Genomic DNA, 22591 nt, shown 5'->3' with positions numbered 1-22591 from the left:
ACATGTTGGCCCTGACTGACCCCCAGGGGCTGATGGGCGGGGCTAAAAAGGGCCAAATTGACTGAAATTTAAAAAATCTTCTTCTCAAGACGGAAATAAGGTGGAATCAAATACTCTTTATAGTTAGAAGGGTCTTAAGGTGCTTTATTAAAATTGTGAATTTCATGACCCTGGGGTCTCAAGTTTGCCCCTTGGGAGGGGGTAAACTTTACTATAGTTTATATAGGGAAATCACATTTTTTACTATGATTTGTTTGAATTCTATTGGAATTCATTCTAACTTAGTTAACATTATCACCTTGTGAAGGCAGTTTGATTGTATACACATGTTTGCCCTGACTGACCCCCAGTGGCTAATGGGCGGGGTTAAAAAGGGCCAAATTGACTGAAATTTAAAAAATCTTCTTCTCAAGACGGAAATAAGGTGGAATCAAATACTCTTTATAGTTGGAAGCATCTTAAAGTGCTTTACTAAAATTTTGAATTTCATGACCCTGGGGTCTCAAGTTTGCCCCTGGGGAGGGGGTATACTTTACTATAGTTTATATAGGGAAATCACATTTTTCACTATAATATGTTTGATTTCTGTTGGAATTCATTCTATTTTGGTTAACATTATCAGCTTGGGATGACAGTTTGAGGGTATGCACATGTTGGCCCTGACTGACCCCTAGGGGCTTATGGGCGGGGCTAAAAAGGGTCTAATTGACTGAAATTTTAAAAATCTTCTTTTCAGACTGAAATAAGATAGAATCAAATACTGTTTATAGATGGAGGGATCTTAAGGTGCTTTACTAAAATTGTGAATTTTATGACCCTGGGGTCACACATTTACCCCTGGGGAGGGGTAAATTTTACTATAGTTTATATAGGGAAATCACATTTTTGACTGATTTGTTTTATTTCTATTGGAATTCATTCCAACTTGGTTAACATTTTCAGCACGGGATGAAAGTTTGATAATATGCACATGTTGGCCCTGACTGACCCCTTGGGGCTTATGGGCGGGGCCAAAAATGGTCAATTAAATTAACTGAAATATTTCAAATCTCAGGTGACCGTTAAGGCCCATGGGCCTCTTGTTAGTATTAAAATAAAACCAATGTACATGTACCCATATAAAATGCTTATGATATATATTGACATAGCAATACCAGCGACAAATATACTTAAGCATCATTCTTGTTTCATATCTCATGAAACCAGGTGAGCGATACAGGCCCTCTGGGCCTCTTGTTAGGTCACCTGACCATAGGTCATGGTGACCTATCGATAGCATTTTTAGGTCACCTCAGACGAAGTCTCAAGTGACCTATTCTAATCGCCTTTTGTCCGTCGTCGTGCGTCGTGCGTCGTGCGTCGTGCGTCCGTAAACTTTTTACATTTTCGACTTCTTCTCCAAAACCACTTAACAAAATTCAATGAAATTTGGCAGAAAGTTTCTATGGCTGAAGGTCAACCAAAATTGTGAATTATATGGTCCCCAGCCCCCAGGGGCCTGAGGGGTGGGGCCAAAAAGGGTCAAATTGACTAAAACTTCAAAAATCTTCTTCTCTACTCTCAGATATGGTAGAATCAAATACTCTTCATAGATGGAAGGGTCTTAAGGTGCTTTATCAAAATTGTGAATTTCATGACCCTGGGGTCTCACGTTTGCCCCTGGGGAGGGGGTAAACTTTACTATAGTTTATATAGGGAAATCACATTTTTGACTATTATTTGTTGGATTTGTATTGGAATTCATTCTAACTTGGTTCAAATTATCAGCATTGGATTACAGTTTGATGTTATGTACATGTTGGCCCTGGTTGACCCCCAGGGGCTGTTGGGCGGGGCCAAAAAGGGTCAAATTGACTGAAATTTCAAAAATCTTTCTCTATACTCTCAGATATGTTAGAATCAAATACTCTGCATGCATAGATGAAGGGGTCTTATGGTGCTTTACCAAAATTGTGAATTTCATGACCCTTGGGTCTCACGTTTGCCCCTGGGGAGGGGGTAAACTTTACTATAGTTTATATAGGGAAATCACATTTTTGACTATTATTTGTTGGATTTGTATTGGAATTCATTCTAACTTGTATCAAATTATCAGCATGGGATGACACTTTGATGGTATGTACATGTTGGCCCTAGTTGACCCCCAGGGGCTGGTGGCCGGGCCAAAAAGGGTCAAATTGACTAAAATTTCAAAAATCTTCTTCCCTACTCTCAGATATGGTAGAATCAAATACTCTTCATAGATGGAAGGGTCTTAAGATGTTTTACCAAAATTGTGAATTTCATGACCCTGGGGTCTCACGTTTGCCCCTGGGGAGGGGGTAAACTTTACTATAGTTTATATAGGGAAATCACATTTTTGACTATTATTTGTTGGATTTGTATTGGAATTCATTCTAACTTGGTTCAAATTATCATCATGGGATTACAGTTTGATGGTATGTACATGTTGGCCCTAGTTGACCCCCAGGGGCTGGTGGGCGGGGCCAAAAAGGGTCAAATTGACTGAAATTTCAAAAATCTTCTTATCTACTATATGTTAGAATCAAATACTCTTCATAGACTGACCCCATTAGGACTGATGGGTGGGGCCAAAAAGGGTCAATTTAGTTGGCCGAAATATTTCAAATCTCAGGTGACCGTTAAGGCCCTTTGGGCCTCTTGTTAGCTCACCTGTCCGAAGGGCAAGTGAGCTTATGCCATGGTGGGGCGTCCGTCTTCCGTCCGTCTGTCCGGCCGGCCGTCCGTCCATCCGGCCGTCCGTCCGGCGTCAACTTTTTCATTTAAACAACTTCTTCTCAATAACCAAGAGGCCCAGGAACTTCATATTGGGCCTGTAGTATGCTTGGGTGAAGGGCTACAAAGTTTGTTAAAATGAATTACTTTGACCTTCATTCAAGGTCACAGGGGTCAAATATGCTATAATCTTCAAACAACTTCTCCTCAATAACCAAAAGACCCAGGGACCTGATATTGGGCCTGTAGCATGCTGAAGTAAAGGGCTACCAAGTTTGTTAAAATAAATGTCCTTGACCTTCATTCAAGGTCACATTTGTCAAATAGGTTATAATCTTCAAACGACTTCTTCTCAATAACCAAGAGGCCCAGGGACTTGATATTGGGCCTGTAGCATGCTAAAGTGAAGGGCTACCAAGTTTGTTAAAATAAATGACCTTGACTATCATTCAAGGTCACATGGGTCAAATAGGCTATAATCTTCAAACGACTTCTTCTCAATAACCAAGAGGCCCAGGGAATTGATATTGGGCCTGTAGCATGCTTGGGTGAAGGGCTACCAAGTTTGTTAAAATAAATTACTTTGACCGTCATTCAAGGTCACAGGGGTCAAATACACTATAATCTTCAAACAACTTCTTCTCAATAACCAAGAGGTCCAGGGACTTGATATTTAGCCTGTAGCATGCTGGGGTGAAGGGCTATTTAGCCTGTAGCATGCTGGGGTGAAGGGCTACAAAGTTTGTTAAAATAAATGACCTTGACCTTCATTCAAGGTCACATGGGTCAAATAGGCTATAATCTTCAAAAGACTTCTCAATAACCAAGAGGCCCAGGGAATTGATATTGAGCCTGTAGCATGCTGGGGTGAAGGGCTACCAAGTTTGTTAAAATAAATGACCTTGACTATCATTCAAGGTCACATGGGTCAAATACACTATAATCTTCAAATGACTTCTTCTCAATAACCAAGAGGTCCAGGGACTTGATATTTAGCCTGTAGCATGCTGGGGTGAAGGGCTACAAAGTTTTGTTAAAATAAATAACCTTGACCTTCATTCAAGGTCACATGGGTCAAATAGGCTATAATCTTCAAAAGACTTCTTCTCAATAAACAAGAGGCCCAGGGACCTGATATTGAGCCTGTAGCATGCTAGGGTGAAGGGCTACCAAGTTTGTTAAAATAAATGACCTTGACCTTCATTCAAGGTCACATTTGTCAAATAGGTTATAATCTTCAAACGACTTCTTCTCAATAACCAAGAGGCCCAGGGACTTGATATTGAGCCTGTAGCATGCTGGGGTGAAGGGATACCAAGTTTGTTAAAATAAATGACCTTGACTATCATTAAAGGTCACATGGGTCAAATACACTATAATCTTCAAATGACTTCTGTCCAATAACCAAGAGGTCCAGGGACTTGATATTTAGCCTGTAGCATGCTGGGGTGAAGGGCTATTTAGCCTGTAGCATGCTGGGGTGAAGGGCTACAAAGTTTGTTAAAATAAATGACCTTGACCTTCATTCAAGGTCACATGGGTCAAATAGGCTATAATCTTCAAAAGACTTCTTCTCAATAAACAAGAGGCCCAGGGACCTGACATTGAGCCTGTAGCATGCTAGGGTGAAGGGCTACCAAGTGTGTTAAAATAAATGACCTTGACCTTCATTCAAGGTCACATTTGTCAAATATGTTATAATCTTCAAACGACTTCTTCTCAATAACCAAGAGGCCCAGGGACTTGATATTGGGCCTGTAGCATGCTAAAGTGAAGTGCTACCAAGTTTGTTAAAATAAATGACCTTGACTATCATTCAAGGTCACATGGGTCAAATAGGCTATAATCTTCAAAAGACTTCTTCTCAATAACCAGAAGACCCAGGGACCTGATATTGGGCCTGCAGCATGCTGGGGTGAAGGGCTACAAAGTTTGTTCAAATAAATGACCTTGACCTTCATTCAAGGTCACATGGGTCAAATAGGCTATAATCTTCAAACGACTTCTTCTCAATAACCAAGAGACCCAGGGACTTGATATTGGGCCTGTAGCATGCTGGGGTGAAGGGCTACCAAGTTTGTTAAAATAAATGACCTTGACTATCATTCAAGGTCACATGGGTCAAATACACTATAATCTTCAAATGACTTCTTCTCAATAATCAAGAGGTCCAGGGACTTGATATTTAGCCTGTAGCATGCTGGGGTGAAGGGCTACCAACTTTGTTAAAATAAATGACCTTGACTATCATTCAAGGTCACATGGGTCAAATACACTATAATCTTCAAATTACTTCTTCTCAATAACCAAGAGGTCCAGGGACTTGATATTTAGCCTGTAGCATGCTGGGGTGAAGGGCTACAAAGTTTGTTAAAATAAATGACCTTGACCTTCATTCAAGGTCACATGGGTCAAATAGGCTATAATCTTCAAAAGACTTCTTCTCAATAACCAAGAGGCACAGGAACTTGATATTGGGCCTGTAGCATGCTGGGGTGTAAGGCTACCAAGTTTGTTAAAATAAATGACCTTGACCTTCATTCAAGGTCACATGGGTCAAATAGGTTATAATCTTCAAACGACTTCTTCTCAATAACCAAGAGGCCCAGGGAATTGATATTGGGCCTGTAGCATGCTTGGGTGAAGGGCTACCAAGTTTGTTCAAAGAGATGACCTTGACCTTCATTCAAGGTCACATGGGTCAATTAGGTTAAAATCTTTAAAAGACTTCTTCTCAATAACCAAGAGGCCCAGGGACTTGATATTGGGCCTGTAGCATGCTGGGGTGAGGGGCTACAAAGTTTGTTCAAATAAATAACCTTGACCTTCATTCAAGGTCACATTGGTCAAATAGGTTATAATCTTCAAACGACTTCTTCTCAATAACCAAGAGGCCCAGGGAATTGATATTGGGCCTGTAGCATGCTTGGGTGAAGGGCTACCAAGTTTGTTCAAAGAGATGACCTTGACCTTCATTCAAGGTCACATGGGTCAATTAGGTTAAAATCTTTAAAAGACTTCTTCTCAATAACCAAGAGGCCCAGGGACTTGATATTGGGCCTGTCTGTAGCATGCTTAGAGCCAAGAGCCAAGACCCGATCTTAGGCCAATAGTATGCTGGAATGAAGGACTAAAAAATATATTGACATGAATAAACCTAGCTTACTCTGATATTTGAATAAAGTTGTTATCAGCATAGTATCTGTAGAAATGACCTCAATCAACTGCAAATTTGCTCTAGAGCCAGGTGAGCGATACAGGCCCATTGGGCCTCTTTTTAGGTCACCTGACCATAGGTCATGGTGACCTATTGCAATCGCCTTTTGTCCGCATCATGCGACGTGTGACATGCATTAACTTTTCCTTGTGAACACGATAACTTGGAGTAAATGTTAACCGAGATTGATGAAACTTGACAGTCTTATATGAATATGATCTCGGACGAGTTCAAACATGGAAATTATTTGACAGTAACTTACAGAGTTATTGCCCTTCATAATGATATGAACACGATAACTGAAGCTGAAATTTCAAAAACATCTTAAGACCCAAATAAGGTAAAATCAAATACTGTTCATAGAAGGGTCTTAATAGTACTTTACCAAAATTGTGAATTTCATGACCCTTAGCTTAGGGGTCTCCCTTTTGCCCCTGTGGAGGGGGTAAACTTTACTAATAGGTACCGAAATTGTGAATTTCATGACCCTGGAGTCTCCCTTTTGCCCCTGTGGAGGGGATAAACTTAACTATGTAAGTTTATAGGGAAATCTTATTTTTGACTATCTTTTTTTTTTTTTATTTCTTTCGGAATTCATTCTAATTTGGTTAACATTATCAGCATGGGATGACAGTTTGATGGTATGAACATGTTGGCGCTGATGGACCCCCAGGGGCTGATGGATAGGGCCAAATTGACTGAAATTTCAAAAACATCTTCACAAGACCCAATAAGGTAGAATCAAATACTCTTCATAGATGGAAGGGTCTTAGGATGCTTTACTAATAGGTACCGAAATTGTGAATTTCATGACCCTGGAGTCTCCCTTTTGCCCCTGTGGAGGGGATAAACTTAACTATGTAAGTTTATAGGGAAATCTTATTTTTGACTATCTTTTTTTTTTAGCTCACCTGCCCGAAGGGCAAGTGAGCTTATGCCGTGGTGCAGCGTCCGTTGTCCGGCCGTCCGGCGTCAACTTTTTTAGCTCACCTGCCCGAAGGGCAAGTGAGCTTATGCCGTGGTGCGGCGTCCGTCGTCCGTCCGTCCGGCCGTCCGGCGTCAACTTTTTCATTTAAACAACTTCTTCTCAATAACCAAGAGGCCCAGGGACTTGATATTGGGCCTGTAGCATGCTGGGGTGAAGGCCTACAAAGTTTGTTCAAATAAATGACCTTCACCTTCATTCAAGGTCACAGGGGTCAAATAGGCTATAATCTTCAAACGACTTCTTCTCAATAACCAAGAGGCCCAGGGACTTGATATTGGGCCTGTAGCGTGCTGTTGTAAAGGGCTACAAAGTTTGTTCAAATAAATGACCTTGACCTTCATTCAAGGTCACATGGGTCAAATAGGCTATAATCTTCAAACGACTTCTTCTCAATAACCAAGAGGCCCAGGGACTTGATATTGGGCCTGTAGCATGCTGGGGTGAAGGCCTACAAAGTTTGTTCAAATAAATGACCTTCACCTTCATTCAAGGTCACAGGGGTCAAATAGGCTATAATCTTCAAACGACTTCTTCTCAATAACCAAGAGGCCCAGGGACTTGATATTGGGCCTGTAGCGTGCTGTTGTAAAGCGCTACAAAGTTTGTTCAAATAAATGACCTTGACCTTCATTCAAGGTCACATGGGTCAAATAGGCTATAATCTTCAAACGATTTCTTCTCAATAACCAAGAGGCCCTGGGACTTGATATTGGGCCTGTAGCTTGCTGTTGTAAAGGGCTACAAAGTTTGTTCAAATAAATGACCTTGACCTTCATTCAAGGTCACATGGGTCAAATAGGCTATAATCTTCAAACGACTTCTTCTCAATAACCAAGAGGCCCAGGGACTTGATATTGGGCATGTACCATGCTGGAGTGAAGGGCTACAAAGTTTGTTCAAATAAATGACCTTGACCTTCATTCAAGGTCACATGGGTCAAATAGGCTATAATCTTCAAACGACTTCTTCTCAATTACCAAGAGGCCCAGGGACTTGATATTGGGCCTGTAGCATGCTGGGATGAAGGGCTACAAAGTTTGTTCAAATAAATGACCTTGACCTTCATTCAAGGTCACATGGGTCAAATAGGCTATAATCTTCAAACGACTTCTTCTCAATTACCAAGAGGCCCAGGGACTTGATATTGGGCCCGTAGCTTGCTGTTGTGAAGGGCTACAAAGTTTGTTCAAATAAATGACCTTGACCTTCATTCAAGGTCACAGGGGTCAAATAGGCTATAATCTTCAAACGACTTCTTCTCAATTACCAAGAGGCCCAGGGACTTGATATTGGGCCTGTAGCATGCTGGGATGAAGGGCTACAAAGTTTGTTCAAATAAATGACCTTGACCTTCATTCAAGGTCACATGGGTCAAATAGGCTATAATCTTCAAACGACTTCTTCTCAATTACCAAGAGGCCCAGGGACTTGATATTGGGCCTGTAGCTTGCTGTTGTGAAGGGCTACAAAGTTTGTTCAAATAAATGACCTTCACCGTCATTCAATGTCACATGGGTCAAATAGGCTATAATCTTCAAACGACTTCTTCTCAATAACCAAGAGGCCCAGGGACTTGATATTGGGCCTGTAGCATGCTGGAGTGAAGGGCTACAAAGTTTGTTCAAATAAATGACCTTGACCTTCATTCAAGGTCACAGGGGTCAAATAGGTTATAATCTTCAAACAACTTCTTCTCAATAACCAAGAGGCCCAGGGACTTGATATTGGGCCTGTAGCATGCTGGGGTGATGGGCTACAAAGTTTGTTCAAATAAATGACCTTGACCTACATTCAAGGTCACATGGGTCAAATAGGCTATAATCTTCAAACGACTTCTTCTCAATAACCAAGAGGCCCAGGGACTTGATATTGGGCCTGTAGCATGCTGGAGTGAAGGGTTACAAAGTTTGTTCAAATAAATGACCTTGACCTTCATTCAAGGTCACAGGGGTCAAATAGGCTATAATCTTCAAACAACTTCTTCTCAATAACCAAGAGGCCCAGGGACTTGATATTGGGCCTGTAGCATGCTGGGATGAAGGGCTACAAAGTTGTTCAAATAAATGACCTTGACCTACATTCAAGGTCACATGGGTCAAATAGGCTATAATCTTCAAACGACTTCTTCTCAATAACCAAGAGGCCCAGGGACTTGATATTGGGCCTGTAGCATGCTGGGGTGAAGGGCTACAAAGTTTGTTCAAATAAATGTCCTTGACCTTCATTTAAGGTCACATGGGTCAAATAGGCTATAATCTTCAAATGACTTTTTCTCAATAACCAAGAGGCCCAAGGACTTGATATTGGGCCTGTAGCATGCTGGGGTGAAGGTCTACCAAGTTTGTTCAAATAAATGACCTTGACTATCATTCAAGGTCACATGGGTCAAATACACTATAATCTTCAAATGACTTCTTCTCAATAACCAAGAGGTCCAGGGACTTGATATTTAGCCTGTAGCATGCTGGGGTGAAGGGCTACCAACTTTGTTAAAATAAATGACCTTGACTATCATTCAAGGTCACATGGGTCAAATACACTATAATCTTCAAATTACTTCTTCTCAATAACCAAGAGGTCCAGGGACTTGATATTTAGCCTGTAGCATGCTGGGGTGAAGGGCTACAAAGTTTGTTAAAATAAATGACCTTGACCTTCATTCAAGGTCACATGGGTCAAATAGGCTATAATCTTCAAAAGACTTCTTCTCAATAACCAAGAGGCACAGGAACTTGATATTGGGCCTGTAGCATGCTGGGGTGTAAGGCTACCAAGTTTGTTAAAATAAATGACCTTGACCTTCATTCAAGGTCACATGGGTCAAATAGGTTATAATCTTCAAACGACTTCTTCTCAATAACCAAGAGGCCCAGGGAATTGATATTGGGCCTGTAGCATGCTTGGGTGAAGGGCTACCAAGTTTGTTCAAAGAGATGACCTTGACCTTCATTCAAGGTCACATGGGTCAATTAGGTTAAAATCTTTAAAAGACTTCTTCTCAATAACCAAGAGGCCCAGGGACTTGATATTGGGCCTGTAGCATGCTGGGGTGAGGGGCTACAAAGTTTGTTCAAATAAATGACCTTGACCTTCATTCAAGGTCACATTGGTCAAATAGGTTATAATCTTCAAACGACTTCTTCTCAATAATCAAGAGACCCAGGGAATTGATATTGGGCCTGTAGCATGCTTGGGTGAAGGGCTACCAAGTTTGTTCAAAGAGATGACCTTGACCTTCATTCAAGGTCACATGGGTCAATTAGGTTAAAATCTTTAAAAGACTTCTTCTCAATAACCAAGAGGCCCAGGGACTTGATATTGGGCCTGTCTGTAGCATGCTTAGAGCCAAGAGCCAAGACCCGATCTTTAATTAGGCCAATAGTATGCTAGAATGAAGGACTAAAAAATATATTGACATGAATAAACCTAGCTTACTCTGATATTTGAATAAAGTTGTTATCAGCATAGTATCTGTAGAAATGACCTCAATCAACTGCAAATTTGCTCTAGAGCCAGGTGAGCGATACAGGCCCATTGGGCCTCTTTTTAGGTCACCTGACCATAGGTCATGGTGACCTATTGCAATCGCCTTTTGTCCGCATCATGCGATGTGTGACATGCATTAACTTTTCCTTGTGAACACGATAACTTGGAGTAAATGTTAACCGAGATTGATGAAACTTGACAGTCTTATATCAATATGATCTCGGACGAGTTCAAACATGGAAATTATTTGACAGTAACTTACAGAGTTATTGCCCTTCATAATGATATGAACACGATAACTGAAGCTGAAATTTCAAAAACATCTTAAGACCCAAATAAGGTAAAATCAAATACTGTTCATAGAAGGGTCTTAATAGTACTTTACCAAAATTGTGAATTTCATGACCCTTAGCTTAGGGGTCTCCCTTTTGCCCCTGTGGAGGGGGTAAACTTTACTAATAGGTACCGAAATTGTGAATTTCATGACCCTGGAGTCTCCCTTTTGCCCCTGTGGAGGGGATAAACTTAACTATGTAAGTTTATAGGGAAATCTTATTTTTGACTATCTTTTTTTTTTTTTATTTCTTTCGGAATTCATTCTAATTTGGTTAACATTATCAGCATGGGATGACAGTTTGATGGTATGAACATGTTGGCCCTGATGGACCCCCAGGGGCTGATGGATAGGGCCAAATTGACTGAAATTTCAAAAACATCTTCACAAGACCCAATAAGGTAGAATCAAATACTCTTCATAGATGGAAGGGTCTTAGGATGCTTTACTAATAGGTACCGAAATTGTGAATTTCATGACCCTGGAGTCTCCCTTTTGCCCCTGTGGAGGGGATAAACTTAACTATGTAAGTTTATAGGGAAATCTTATTTTTGACTATCTTTTTTTAGCTCACCTGCCCGAAGGGCAAGTGAGCTTATGCCGTGGCGCGGCGTCCGTCGTCCGTCCGGCCGTCCGGCCGTCCGTCCGGCGTCAACTTTCCATTCAAGCAACTTCTTCTCAATAACCAAAAGGCCTAGAGACCTAATATTGGGCCTGTAGCATGCTGGGGTGAAGGGCTACCAAGTTTGTTCAAATGAATAACGTTGACCTTCATTCAAGGTCACAGGGGTCAAAAAGGCTAAAATCTTTAAACAACTTCTTCTCAATAACCAAGAGTCTCAGGGAGTTGATATTGGGTCTGTAGCATGCTGGGGTAAAGGGCTACCAAGTTTGTTCAAATGAATGACCTTGACTTTCATTCAAGGTCACAGGAGTCAAATATGCTAAAAAAAAATTAGACGACTTCTTCTAAATAGCCAAAAGACCCAGGGACTTGATATTGGGTCTGTAGCATGCTGGGGTGAAGGGCTACCAAGTTTGTTCAAATGAATGACCTTGACTTTCATTCAAGGTCACAGGAGTCAAAAAGGCTAAAATCTTTAAACGACTTCTTCTCAATAACCAAGAGTCCCAGGGACTTGATATTGGGTCTGTAGCATGCTGGGGTGAAGGGCTACCAAGTTTGTTCAAATGAATGACCTTGACTTTCATTCAAGGTCACAGGAGTCAAAAAGGCTAAAATCTTTAAACGACTTCTTCTCAATAACCAAGAGTCCCAGGGACTTGATATTGGGTCTGTAGCATGCTGGGGTGAAGGGCTACCAAGTTTGTTCAAATGAATGACCTTGACCTTCATTCAAGGTCACAGGAGTCAAAAAGGCTAAAATCTTTAAACGACTTCTTCTCAATAACCAAGAGTCCCAGGGAGTTGGTATTGGGTCTGTAGCATGCTCGGGTGAAGGGCTACCAAGTTTGTTCAAATGAATGACCTTGACTTTCATTCAAGGTCACAGGGATCAAAAAGGCTAAAATCTTTAAACGACTTCTTCTCAATAACCAAGAGTCCCAGGGAGTTGATATTGGGTCTGTAGCATGCTGGGGTGAAGGGCTACCTAGTTTGTTCAAATGAATGGCCTTGACCTTCATTCAAGGTCACAGGGGCCAAAAAGGCTAAAATCTTTAAACGACTTCTTCTCGATAACCAACAGTCCCAGAGACCTAATATTTGGCCTGTAGCATGCTGGGGTAAAGGGCTACCAAGTTTGTTCAAATGAATGACCTTGACTTTCATTCAAGGTCACAGGAGTCAAAAAGGCTAAAATCTTTAAACGACTTCTTCTCAATAACCAAGAGTCCCAGAGACCTAATATTTGGCCTGTAGCATGCTGGGGTGAAGGGCTACCAAGTTTGTTCAAATGAATGACCTTGACTTTCATTCAAGGTCACAGGAGTCAAAAAGGCTAAAATCTTTAAACGACTTCTTCTCAATAACCAAGAGTCTCAGGGAGTTGATATTGGGTCTGTAGCATGCTGGGGTAAAGGGCTACCAAGTTTGTTCAAATGAATGACCTTGACCTTCATTCAAGGTCACAGGGGTCAAAAAGGCTAAAATCTTTAAACAACTTCTTCTCAATAACCAAGAGTCCCAGGGAGTTGATATTGGGTCTGTAGCATGCTGGAGTGAAGGGCTACCAAGTTTGTTCAAATGAATGACCTTGACCTTCATTCAAGGTCACAGGGGCCAAAAAGGCTAAAATCTTTAAACGACTTCTTCTCGATAACCAACAGTCCCAGAGACCTAATATTTGGCCTGTAGCATGCTGGGGTGAAGGGCTACCAAGTTTGTTCAAATGAATGACCTTGACTTTCATTCAAGGTCACAGGGGTCAAAAGGCTAAAATCTTTAAACGACTTCTTCTCAATAACCAAGAGTCCCAGGGAGTTGATATTGGGACTGTAGCATGCTGCGGTAAAGGGCTACCAAGTTTGTTCAAATGAATGACCTTGACTCACATTCAAGGTCACGTCGATCAAGTATGCTTAAATCTTTAAATGACTTTTAGTGAAAAGCCAAAGTGCAGAGAGACATTATATTGGTCCTGTAGCATGCTTTCAAATAACTGCAGGATCCATATATGAAAAGATCACTGCATTACAGGTGAACGATTTGGGCCCATTGGGCCCTTGTTTTTAGCTCACCTGCCCGAAGGGCAAGTGAGCTTATGCCGTGGTGCAGCGTCTGTCGTCCGGCCGTCCGGCGTCAACTTTTTTAGCTCACCTGCCCGAAGGGCAAGTGAGCTTATGCCGTGGTGCGGCGTCCGTCGTCCGTCCGTCCGGCCGTCCGGCGTCAACTTTTTCATTTAAACAACTTCTTCTCAATAACCAAGAGGCCCAGGGACTTGATATTGGGCCTGTAGCATGCTGGGGTGAAGGCCTACAAAGTTTGTTCAAATAAATGACCTTCACCTTCATTCAAGGTCACAGGGGTCAAATAGGCTATAATCTTCAAACGACTTCTTCTCAATAACCAAGAGGCCCAGGGACTTGATATTGGGCCTGTAGCGTGCTGTTGTAAAGGGCTACAAAGTTTGTTCAAATAAATGACCTTGACCTTCATTCAAGGTCACATGGGTCAAATAGGCTATAATCTTCAAACGACTTCTTCTCAATAACCAAGAGGCCCAGGGACTTGATATTGGGCCTGTAGCATGCTGGGGTGAAGGCCTACAAAGTTTGTTCAAATAAATGACCTTCACCTTCATTCAAGGTCACAGGGGTCAAATAGGCTATAATCTTCAAACGACTTCTTCTCAATAACCAAGAGGCCCAGGGACTTGATATTGGGCCTGTAGCGTGCTGTTGTAAAGGGCTACAAAGTTTGTTCAAATAAATGACCTTGACCTTCATTCAAGGTCACATGGGTCAAATAGGCTATAATCTTCAAACGACTTCTTCTCAATAACCAAGAGGCCCTGGGACTTGATATTGGGCCTGTAGCTTGCTGTTGTAAAGGGCTACAAAGTTTGTTCAAATAAATGACCTTGACCTTCATTCAAGGTCACAGGGGTCAAATAGGCTATAATCTTCAAACGACTTCTTCTCAATAACCAAGAGGCCCAGGGACTTGATATTGGGCATGTACCATGCTGGAGTGAAGGGCTACAAAGTTTGTTCAAATAAATGACCTTGACCTTCATTCAAGGTCACATGGGTCAAATAGGCTATAATCTTCAAACGACTTCTTCTCAATTACCAAGAGGCCCAGGGACTTGATATTGGGCCTGTAGCATGCTGGGATGAAGGGCTACAAAGTTTGTTCAAATAAATGACCTTGACCTTCATTCAAGGTCACATGGGTCAAATAGGCTATAATCTTCAAACGACTTCTTCTCAATTACCAAGAGGCCCAGGGACTTGATATTGGGCCTGTAGCTTGCTGTTGTGAAGGGCTACAAAGTTTGTTCAAATAAATGACCTTGACCTTCATTCAAGGTCACAGGGGTCAAATAGGCTATAATCTTCAAACGACTTCTCAATTACCAAGAGGCCCAGGGACTTAATATTGGGCCTGTCTGTAGCATGCTTAGAGCCAAGAGCCAAGACCCGATCTTAGGCCAATAGTATGCTAGAATGAAGGACTAAAAAATATATTGACATGAATAAACCTAGCTTACTCTGATATTTGAATAAAGTTGTTATCAGCATAGTATCTGTAGAAATGACCTCAATCAACTGCAAATTTGCTCTAGAGCCAGGTGAGCGATACAGGCCCATTGGGCCTCTTTTTAGGTCACCTGACCATAGGTCATGGTGACCTATTGCAATCGCCTTTTGTCCGCATCATGCGACGTGTGACATGCATTAACTTTTCCTTGTGAACACGATAACTTGGAGTAAATGTTAACCGAGATTGATGAAACTTGACAGTCTTATATCAATATGATCTCGGACGAGTTCAAACATGGAAATTATTTGACAGTAACTTACAGAGTTATTGCCCTTCATAATGATATGAACACGATAACTGAAGCTGAAATTTCAAAAACATCTTAAGACCCAAATAAGGTAAAATCAAATACTGTTCATAGAAGGGTCTTAATAGTACTTTACCAAAATTGTGAATTTCATGACCCTTAGCTTAGGGGTCTCCCTTTTGCCCCTGTGGAGGGGGTAAACTTTACTAATAGGTACCGAAATTGTGAATTTCATGACCCTGGAGTCTCCCTTTTGCCCCTGTGGAGGGAATAAACTTAACTATGTAAGTTTATAGGGAAATCTTATTTTTGACTATCTTTTTTTTTTTTATTTCTTTCGGAATTCATTCTAATTTGGTTAACATTATCAGCATGGGATGACAGTTTGATGGTATGAACATGTTGGCCCTGATGGACCCCCAGGGGCTGATGGATAGGGCCAAATTGACTGAAATTTCAAAAACATCTTCACAAGACCCAATAAGGTAGAATCAAATACTCTTCATAGATGGAAGGGTCTTAGGATGCTTTACTAATAGGTACCGAAATTGTGAATTTCATGACCCTGGAGTCTCCCTTTTGCCCCTGTGGAGGGGATAAACTTAACTATGTAAGTTTATAGGGAAATCTTATTTTTGACTATCTTTTTTTTTAGCTCACCTGCCCGAAGGGCAAGTGAGCTTATGCCGTGGTGCAGCGTCCGTCGTCCGGCCGTCCGGCGTCAACTTTTTAGCTCACCTGCCCGAAGGGCAAGTGAGCTTATGCCGTGGTGCGGCGTCCGTCGTCCGTCCGTCCGGCCGTCCGGCGTCAACTTTTTCATTTAAACAACTTCTTCTCAATAACCAAGAGGCCCAGGGACTTGATATTGGGCCTGTAGCATGCTGGGGTGAAGGCCTACAAAGTTTGTTCAAATAAATGACCTTCACCTTCATTCAAGGTCACAGGGGTCAAATAGGCTATAATCTTCAAACGACTTCTTCTCAATAACGAAGAGGCCCAGGGACTTGATATTGGGCCTGTAGCGTGCTGTTGTAAAGGGCTACAAAGTTTGTTCAAATAAATGACCTTGACCTTCATTCAAGGTCACATGGGTCAAATAGGCTATAATCTTCAAACGACTTCTTCTCAATAACCAAGAGGCCCAGGGACTTGATATTGGGCCTGTAGCATGCTGGGGTGAAGGCCTACAAAGTTTGTTCAAATAAATGACCTTCACCTTCATTCAAGGTCACAGGGGTCAAATAGGCTATAATCTTCAAACGACTTCTTCTCAATAACCAAGAGGCCCAGGGACTTGATATTGGGCCTGTAGCGTGCTGTTGTAAAGGGCTACAAAGTTTGTTCAAATAAATGACCTTGACCTTCATTCAAGGTCACATGGGTCAAATAGGCTATAATCTTCAAACGACTTCTTCTCAATAACCAAGAGGCCAAGGGACTTGATATTGGGCCTGTAGCATGCTGGGGTGAAGGACTACTAAGTTTGTTCAAATAAATGACCTTGACCTTCATTCAAGGTCACATGGGTCAAATAGGCTATAATCTTCAAACGACTTCTTCTCAATAACCAAGAGGCCCAGGGACTTGATATTGGGTCTGTAGCATGCTAGGGTAAAGGGCTACAAAGTTTGTTTAAATAAATGACCTTGACCTTCATTCAAGGTCACATGGGTCAAATAGGCTATATTCTTCAAACGACTTCTTCTTAATAACCAAAAGTCCCAGGGACTTGATATTGGGCCTGTAGCATGCTGGGGTGAAGGGCTACAAAGTTTGTTCAAATTAATGACCCTTGACCTACATTTAAGGTCACAGGGGTGAAATCGGCTTAAATCTGTAAACAATAATTTTGCGATAGCCAAGAGACTCCTAGACCAGATATTAGGCTAATAAAATGCTGGAATGAAGGACTAGAAAATTTATTGATATGAATAAACCTAGCTTACTATGATAATCAGCATAGTATCTGTAGAAATGACCTCAATCAACTTCAAAGTTGCTGTAGAGCCAGGTGAGCGATACAGGCCCATTGGGCCTCTTGTTTAACGTCCTATTAACAACCAGGGTCATTTAAGGACGTGCCTGGTTTTGAAGGTGGAGGAAAGCCGGAGTACCCATGGAGAAAAACCACCGGCCTACGGTCAGTACCTGGCAACTGCCCCACGTAGGTTTCAAACTCGCAACCCAGAGGTGGAGGGCTAGTGATAAAGTGTCGGGACACCTTAACCACTCGACCACCACCGCCCCTAGGGCCCATGTGCCTCTTTGTTGACCAATATTATCATAACATGGAGAAATGTAATGTAAATCCGGCTTAATTATAATTAATCTGCTAATTTTATTGCGACAGTTGAATCAGGCTAATAAGAGATACTCCGAAATCATTTCTTTTTCTTAGCAAAAATGTGTGCTTTATATTCATATTCTGGTCAAATCTTGATTTGTTCATGTTTTCATCTACTAGGACCAACTGTACAATTTTGGCTGCCTGTTAGCCATGTTGTTTTCCGATTGGTCCCAAAATGCCATATGCATAACTAGCGACCAAGGGGAACCTACATATGAAATTCCAGAAAGTTCCCTTCAGTACTTTCTGAGAAATAGCCATAAAAAACTTAAATTGTCAAAATACAAGATGGCTGCCTGTCGGCCATGTTGTTTTCCGATTGGTCCCAAAATGCCAACTACGGACCAAGGGGAACCTACTTATGAAATTTCAGGAAGTTCCATTCAGTACCTTCTGTGAAATAGCGATAACAAACTTCAATTGTCAAAATCCGAGATGGCTGTCTGTCGGCCATGTTGTTTTCTGATTGGTCCCAAAATGCCATATGCATAACTACGGACCATGGGGAACCTACGTATGAAATTCAAGAAAAGATTCCTTCAGTACTTTCTGAGAATAGCGATAACATACTTCAATTGTCAGAATAAAAGATGGCTGCCTGTTAGCCATGTTGTATTCCGACTCGTCCCAAAATGCCATATGCATAACTAGCGAACAAGGGGAACCCACATATGAAATTCCAGAAAGATCCCTTCAGTACTTTCTAAGAAATAGCCATAACAAACTTCAATTGTCAAAATAAAATTGACTGCCTGTCGGCCATGTTGTTTTCCGATTGGTCCCAAAATGCCATATGCATAACTACGGACCAAGGGGAACCTACTTATGAAATTTCAGAAAGATTCCTTCTGTTCTTTCTGAGAAATAGCGATAACAAGAATTGTTTACGGAGGGACGGACGGACGGACGGAACACGGACAACGGACGCAGGGCGATTTTTTAGCCCGCATCTGATGATGGTGGGCTAACAAAACATTATTCACAAATACAAGCAGTTTACGTATGTTCGACTACCAGTAATTGAAAGTCTTCTTTCTGAAGTAATTTGATACATTGTATTCTAATAGGAAAGGTCATCATATCAGACGGAAGAAAATGATAATATACCACCTTTACTACAGTTAACTTAAAACGCTAGTTTGAATGCCAGTAAGTATATGAACTTATCATGCTATAGACACTTATTTCATTGAAATTGAACAATTTGGTTTCAGGTTGAAGATAGACATCATAATCACACGATGGCGGAGGGTAGGCCAGTCCACGAACAGTTGTCGGTAGATAGTCATAGGACTCGATCACTGGATTCCCTGGTGCTGCAATGTCCTATCTGTCTGGAACAGCTGAGACAACCTAAATCTCTCCCTTGTCTACATTCTATTTGCCAGGAATGCCTTGGTAGCTACATCACAACGGAGTTGTCAGGTAAGATGGCCTCGGCGTCTTCTTTCTCCTGTCCTGTATGCCGTAAGGTCACCGAGCCAGTGAACCCGTCTGAAGACAAAGAAAGTTGGGCTGAACAGTTTCCTACCAACAATCTGGCAATTAAAATGACTCGCCATTTACAGAAGACGGATGAGCCAATAGCATGCAAACCATGTGCGAAGAAAGGAGACAAGAATGTCCCGGCGAATTTCTGGTGTAAGATGAACAATACTTACTTTTGTGCTGTCTGTAAAACCAACATACATGATTTGTTTCATGAAGAATGCGAACCTGAGAACATCACGGACGTGAACAAGTCGATTATGATCCGACGGGAAACGTCGGTTACTGAATGTGGAAAACACGAAGAGAAACTGGAGTATTACTGTGAAGATCATCAGCTCCTTGGATGCAGCAAGTGTATAATCGTCAATCACCGGAAGTGTGAGTTGGTGACACCAGCAGATGATTTTCGGGACAATCTGAGCAAAAACTCGAAGATCGATGACCTTCTGGAGGAAATTCGAAAATGCGTAGACGCCATGGAGATACTGATAACAGATGTCGATGAAGAGCTTCAGTCAATGACACAGGATCAAGACAGTGCCGTACAAAGTTTGACAGACCTACGTAGAAAGATCAATGAACGGTTTGATACTCTTCAGAAAGAGCTTACAGAAAAATTGATAGTGCCCTTCAAAGAGGAAAAGGAAAACTTGGATATATCGAGAAAGAAGTGCGAACGGCTGATGTTTGCTATGCAGAATACACTGACCTCATCCAAGGATGTCTCTCTGAAGGACGACACAGTGGGAACGATCCGTCTTTTCCAGAGAGGACAGGCGGAGGTCGAGTCGTGTAAGGGACTCCTACAGGAGTTGAGAAAGTCGTCTAAATCTACCAGTCTCAGACATGAATATGACCCCAACATACTCGCCCTGGACACCGAGACAAGTCTGACAATGGGAAAGATAGTCGTTCATCAACAACAGAGGAGTCTACCATCTACTGCTTATAGTTCACCATTGTCCGAAAGTCGGTTGAAAATGATGCGAAAGCTAAATATGAAAGTTCCTTCTGACAAGAACGAATGTTCTCTGTATGGAGTTGTTCTTCTGTCCAGTGGCCGAATAGTTGTATCAGACAAAGGTAATAAAAAAGTGAAACTGTTTACAGAACACGGTGATCTGCAATGTGAGATGGAATTGACTGAGAAATGTTGTGACCTTTGTCGTATTGATGACAACACTGTGGCAGTGATGTTGATGAACGTTAAAATTATATGTGTTATCAATGTCGGGGATACTAATTTAACCATTTCATCAAAAATAAAGATTCCAAATGTTACCGAAAGATGTTTTGGTGTCACATACAACAACTCATTTGTTGTCGGATCATCAACATCACTTTACAGTGTACCAAAAGACGGAGGTGAAGCTACAAAGATTCACACAATTGAATCACCATGTCTCCATCTAGGTAGTAATCATCAAAGCGGACACGTCTTCGCCGGCCTCGATGACTCAACTGCTGACAGGGTGGCAGTGACTCGACTGTCTGACGGGACTCATACAGATGTGCTGAAGGTCGAGGTCGTGAAGGCAACAACAGGAATAGACGTAGACAGGGAGGGTAACGTGTACGTTTGTGGATGTAGATCAAACAACGTCATACAGATGTCCGGGGACGGAACTAACGTCAGAGAACTACTGACGTCATCAGATGGAATAAAAGGACCGAGAGCCATTTCCGTATGGGGTGATAAAGTTGTGATCACATTTCAAAACACAGACTTTAGAAACGTTGTACACGTGCTCCAACTTGTTTGAACGGTAATGTTGTACAGACAGGTGTATAGTTGACGTATGACCTGAGAAAGCGGTCATCAACCCACGATGGAAAAGAAGGACCTAGAGCGATTTCCATATGGGGAGATAAAGCTGTGATCACATTTCAAAACACAGACTTTAGAAACTTTGTACACGAGTTACAACTTATTTGAGCCGCAATATTGTACAGACAGGTGTATAGATGATGTATGATCTAAAAAAAGTGGCCATGAACAAATTTGACCCACGATAAAATAAAATTTGACCCACGATAAAATAAATATTTGATAGGTAACATATGCTTGTAAAAATAAATTAGTTTAAAATTAGGCACATCTTCATAACTCATCTGTTGAAAGGTCGAATATGTTTATAGTATATGTCATGAGAAGGTTGTATACAAAAAATAGGAACAACATGTTTTACTTTTGACCCTGACCTTGAGAAGCGAATTACATGTTTCCGGATGGCTACTTCATCACTACTGTACGCAGTCTAAAGACTTTGTAGGTTGGTATGTGTATTGTTTGAGCGTACCGGACCAAAATTGGTCCCTTTATAAAGACAAATACTATGCCTTATAATTTCGGAATTTTAAGAGTTTATATTTTTTGCAAACACGGCATATAAAGACTGGAAGGAACTTGCGGTACATTGAGTGAAACATTTCGGGATCCAGTACTTGGGCTTTTGAATTAATGACTTCTCGGCCTTATCACCAAAGTGCGTCGAATAAATAAATATCAATGTACACTTTCTATTTGTTATTCAGCAATTTGGTTTAGATACTCCATGACAATAACAAAGAAAAAAAATATAAAAAAAATACTACAAATTTACACTGTATATCAGCACTCCTATATTTTGTCTTTGAGTGAATGACTTTTAAATTTAATATTTGAAAATATTCCAATCTCGGTATGTTGGTTTTGTAGCTTATCACTATACTAGCAGTCACGCAATACATTTTACCTGTTTATTTTACATATAATGTACAAATGTTCGAGTGGTTTCAAACGATCGAATGGATTCCCGATTATGTCAATTCATTGTTTGATAATGTACCAAATCCTAACGATACATGTATTTATTACATTTTTACCAGTGAAACAGAAAATTATTCTTTCTATGAAGTGATATTTGAAGAAGCCTGTTATACATTCTTGTTCAAAAAATGACAGAAACACATCCATGTTGTTAGTTTCAAAACATATGTACTCACCCACCCTTGCATATTCGTTTTATATAGTGACAACATGTTCATGAATCACCTTTACACCAGATATACATCTGTAGCGGAACTGGACCGTGTCGACCATTGGCGACCAGGTAGCTCAATCGGTAGAGCATTCGGCTAGTGTTCGGAGGTCCCGGGTTCGAACCCCGGTCTGGCCGTGCATTTTTTCACTCCTACTACACATCAACACTCCATAGCAATAAATGCCCCTGTGCGTACATTCACCCTCCATGATGATTAACCTTCGATATAGTGACACCAGGTACAGGCTGTAGATACATCCAGCCACTCCTACAGTGGTACAGAAGACGGACATTCATATGCTTTATATATGTTGTTTTGTTTTGAATGGAGTTCTGTTGGAGTATTTTCAATTGTTAAATGAAAGTTATGTTGAATTGGATGCTGTGTTAAACGGAATTCTTTTTAATTGTACATCATATTGAACAGATATGTGTTGAATTGTAAATGTATTGAATGGAATTATGTCGAATTAAATAGAATGTGTTTTATTACA

At 41.2% G+C, this 22591-nt stretch overlaps 1 protein-coding gene across 1 annotated transcript in view; it reads left to right on the top strand.

Moving 5' to 3' along the window:
• LOC117330726 (E3 ubiquitin-protein ligase TRIM32-like) overlaps positions 1-22591 on the top strand; it is a 28591-nt gene extending 6000 nt beyond the window's left edge. The window contains exon 2 of the mRNA XM_033889177.1: positions 18798-22591. Coding sequence (XP_033745068.1) covers positions 18825-20837 — 2013 coding nt within the window. The 5' untranslated portion in view covers positions 18798-18824 and the 3' untranslated portion in view covers positions 20838-22591. The remainder of the gene's footprint in view (positions 1-18797) is intronic.

Source organism: Pecten maximus, chromosome 7 (assembly GCF_902652985.1).
Source record: "Pecten maximus chromosome 7, xPecMax1.1, whole genome shotgun sequence".
Taxonomy (NCBI): domain Eukaryota; kingdom Metazoa; phylum Mollusca; class Bivalvia; order Pectinida; family Pectinidae; genus Pecten; species Pecten maximus.
Note: the sequence above shows the minus strand (reverse complement) of the source record. Positions and strands in the feature narration are given on the sequence as shown.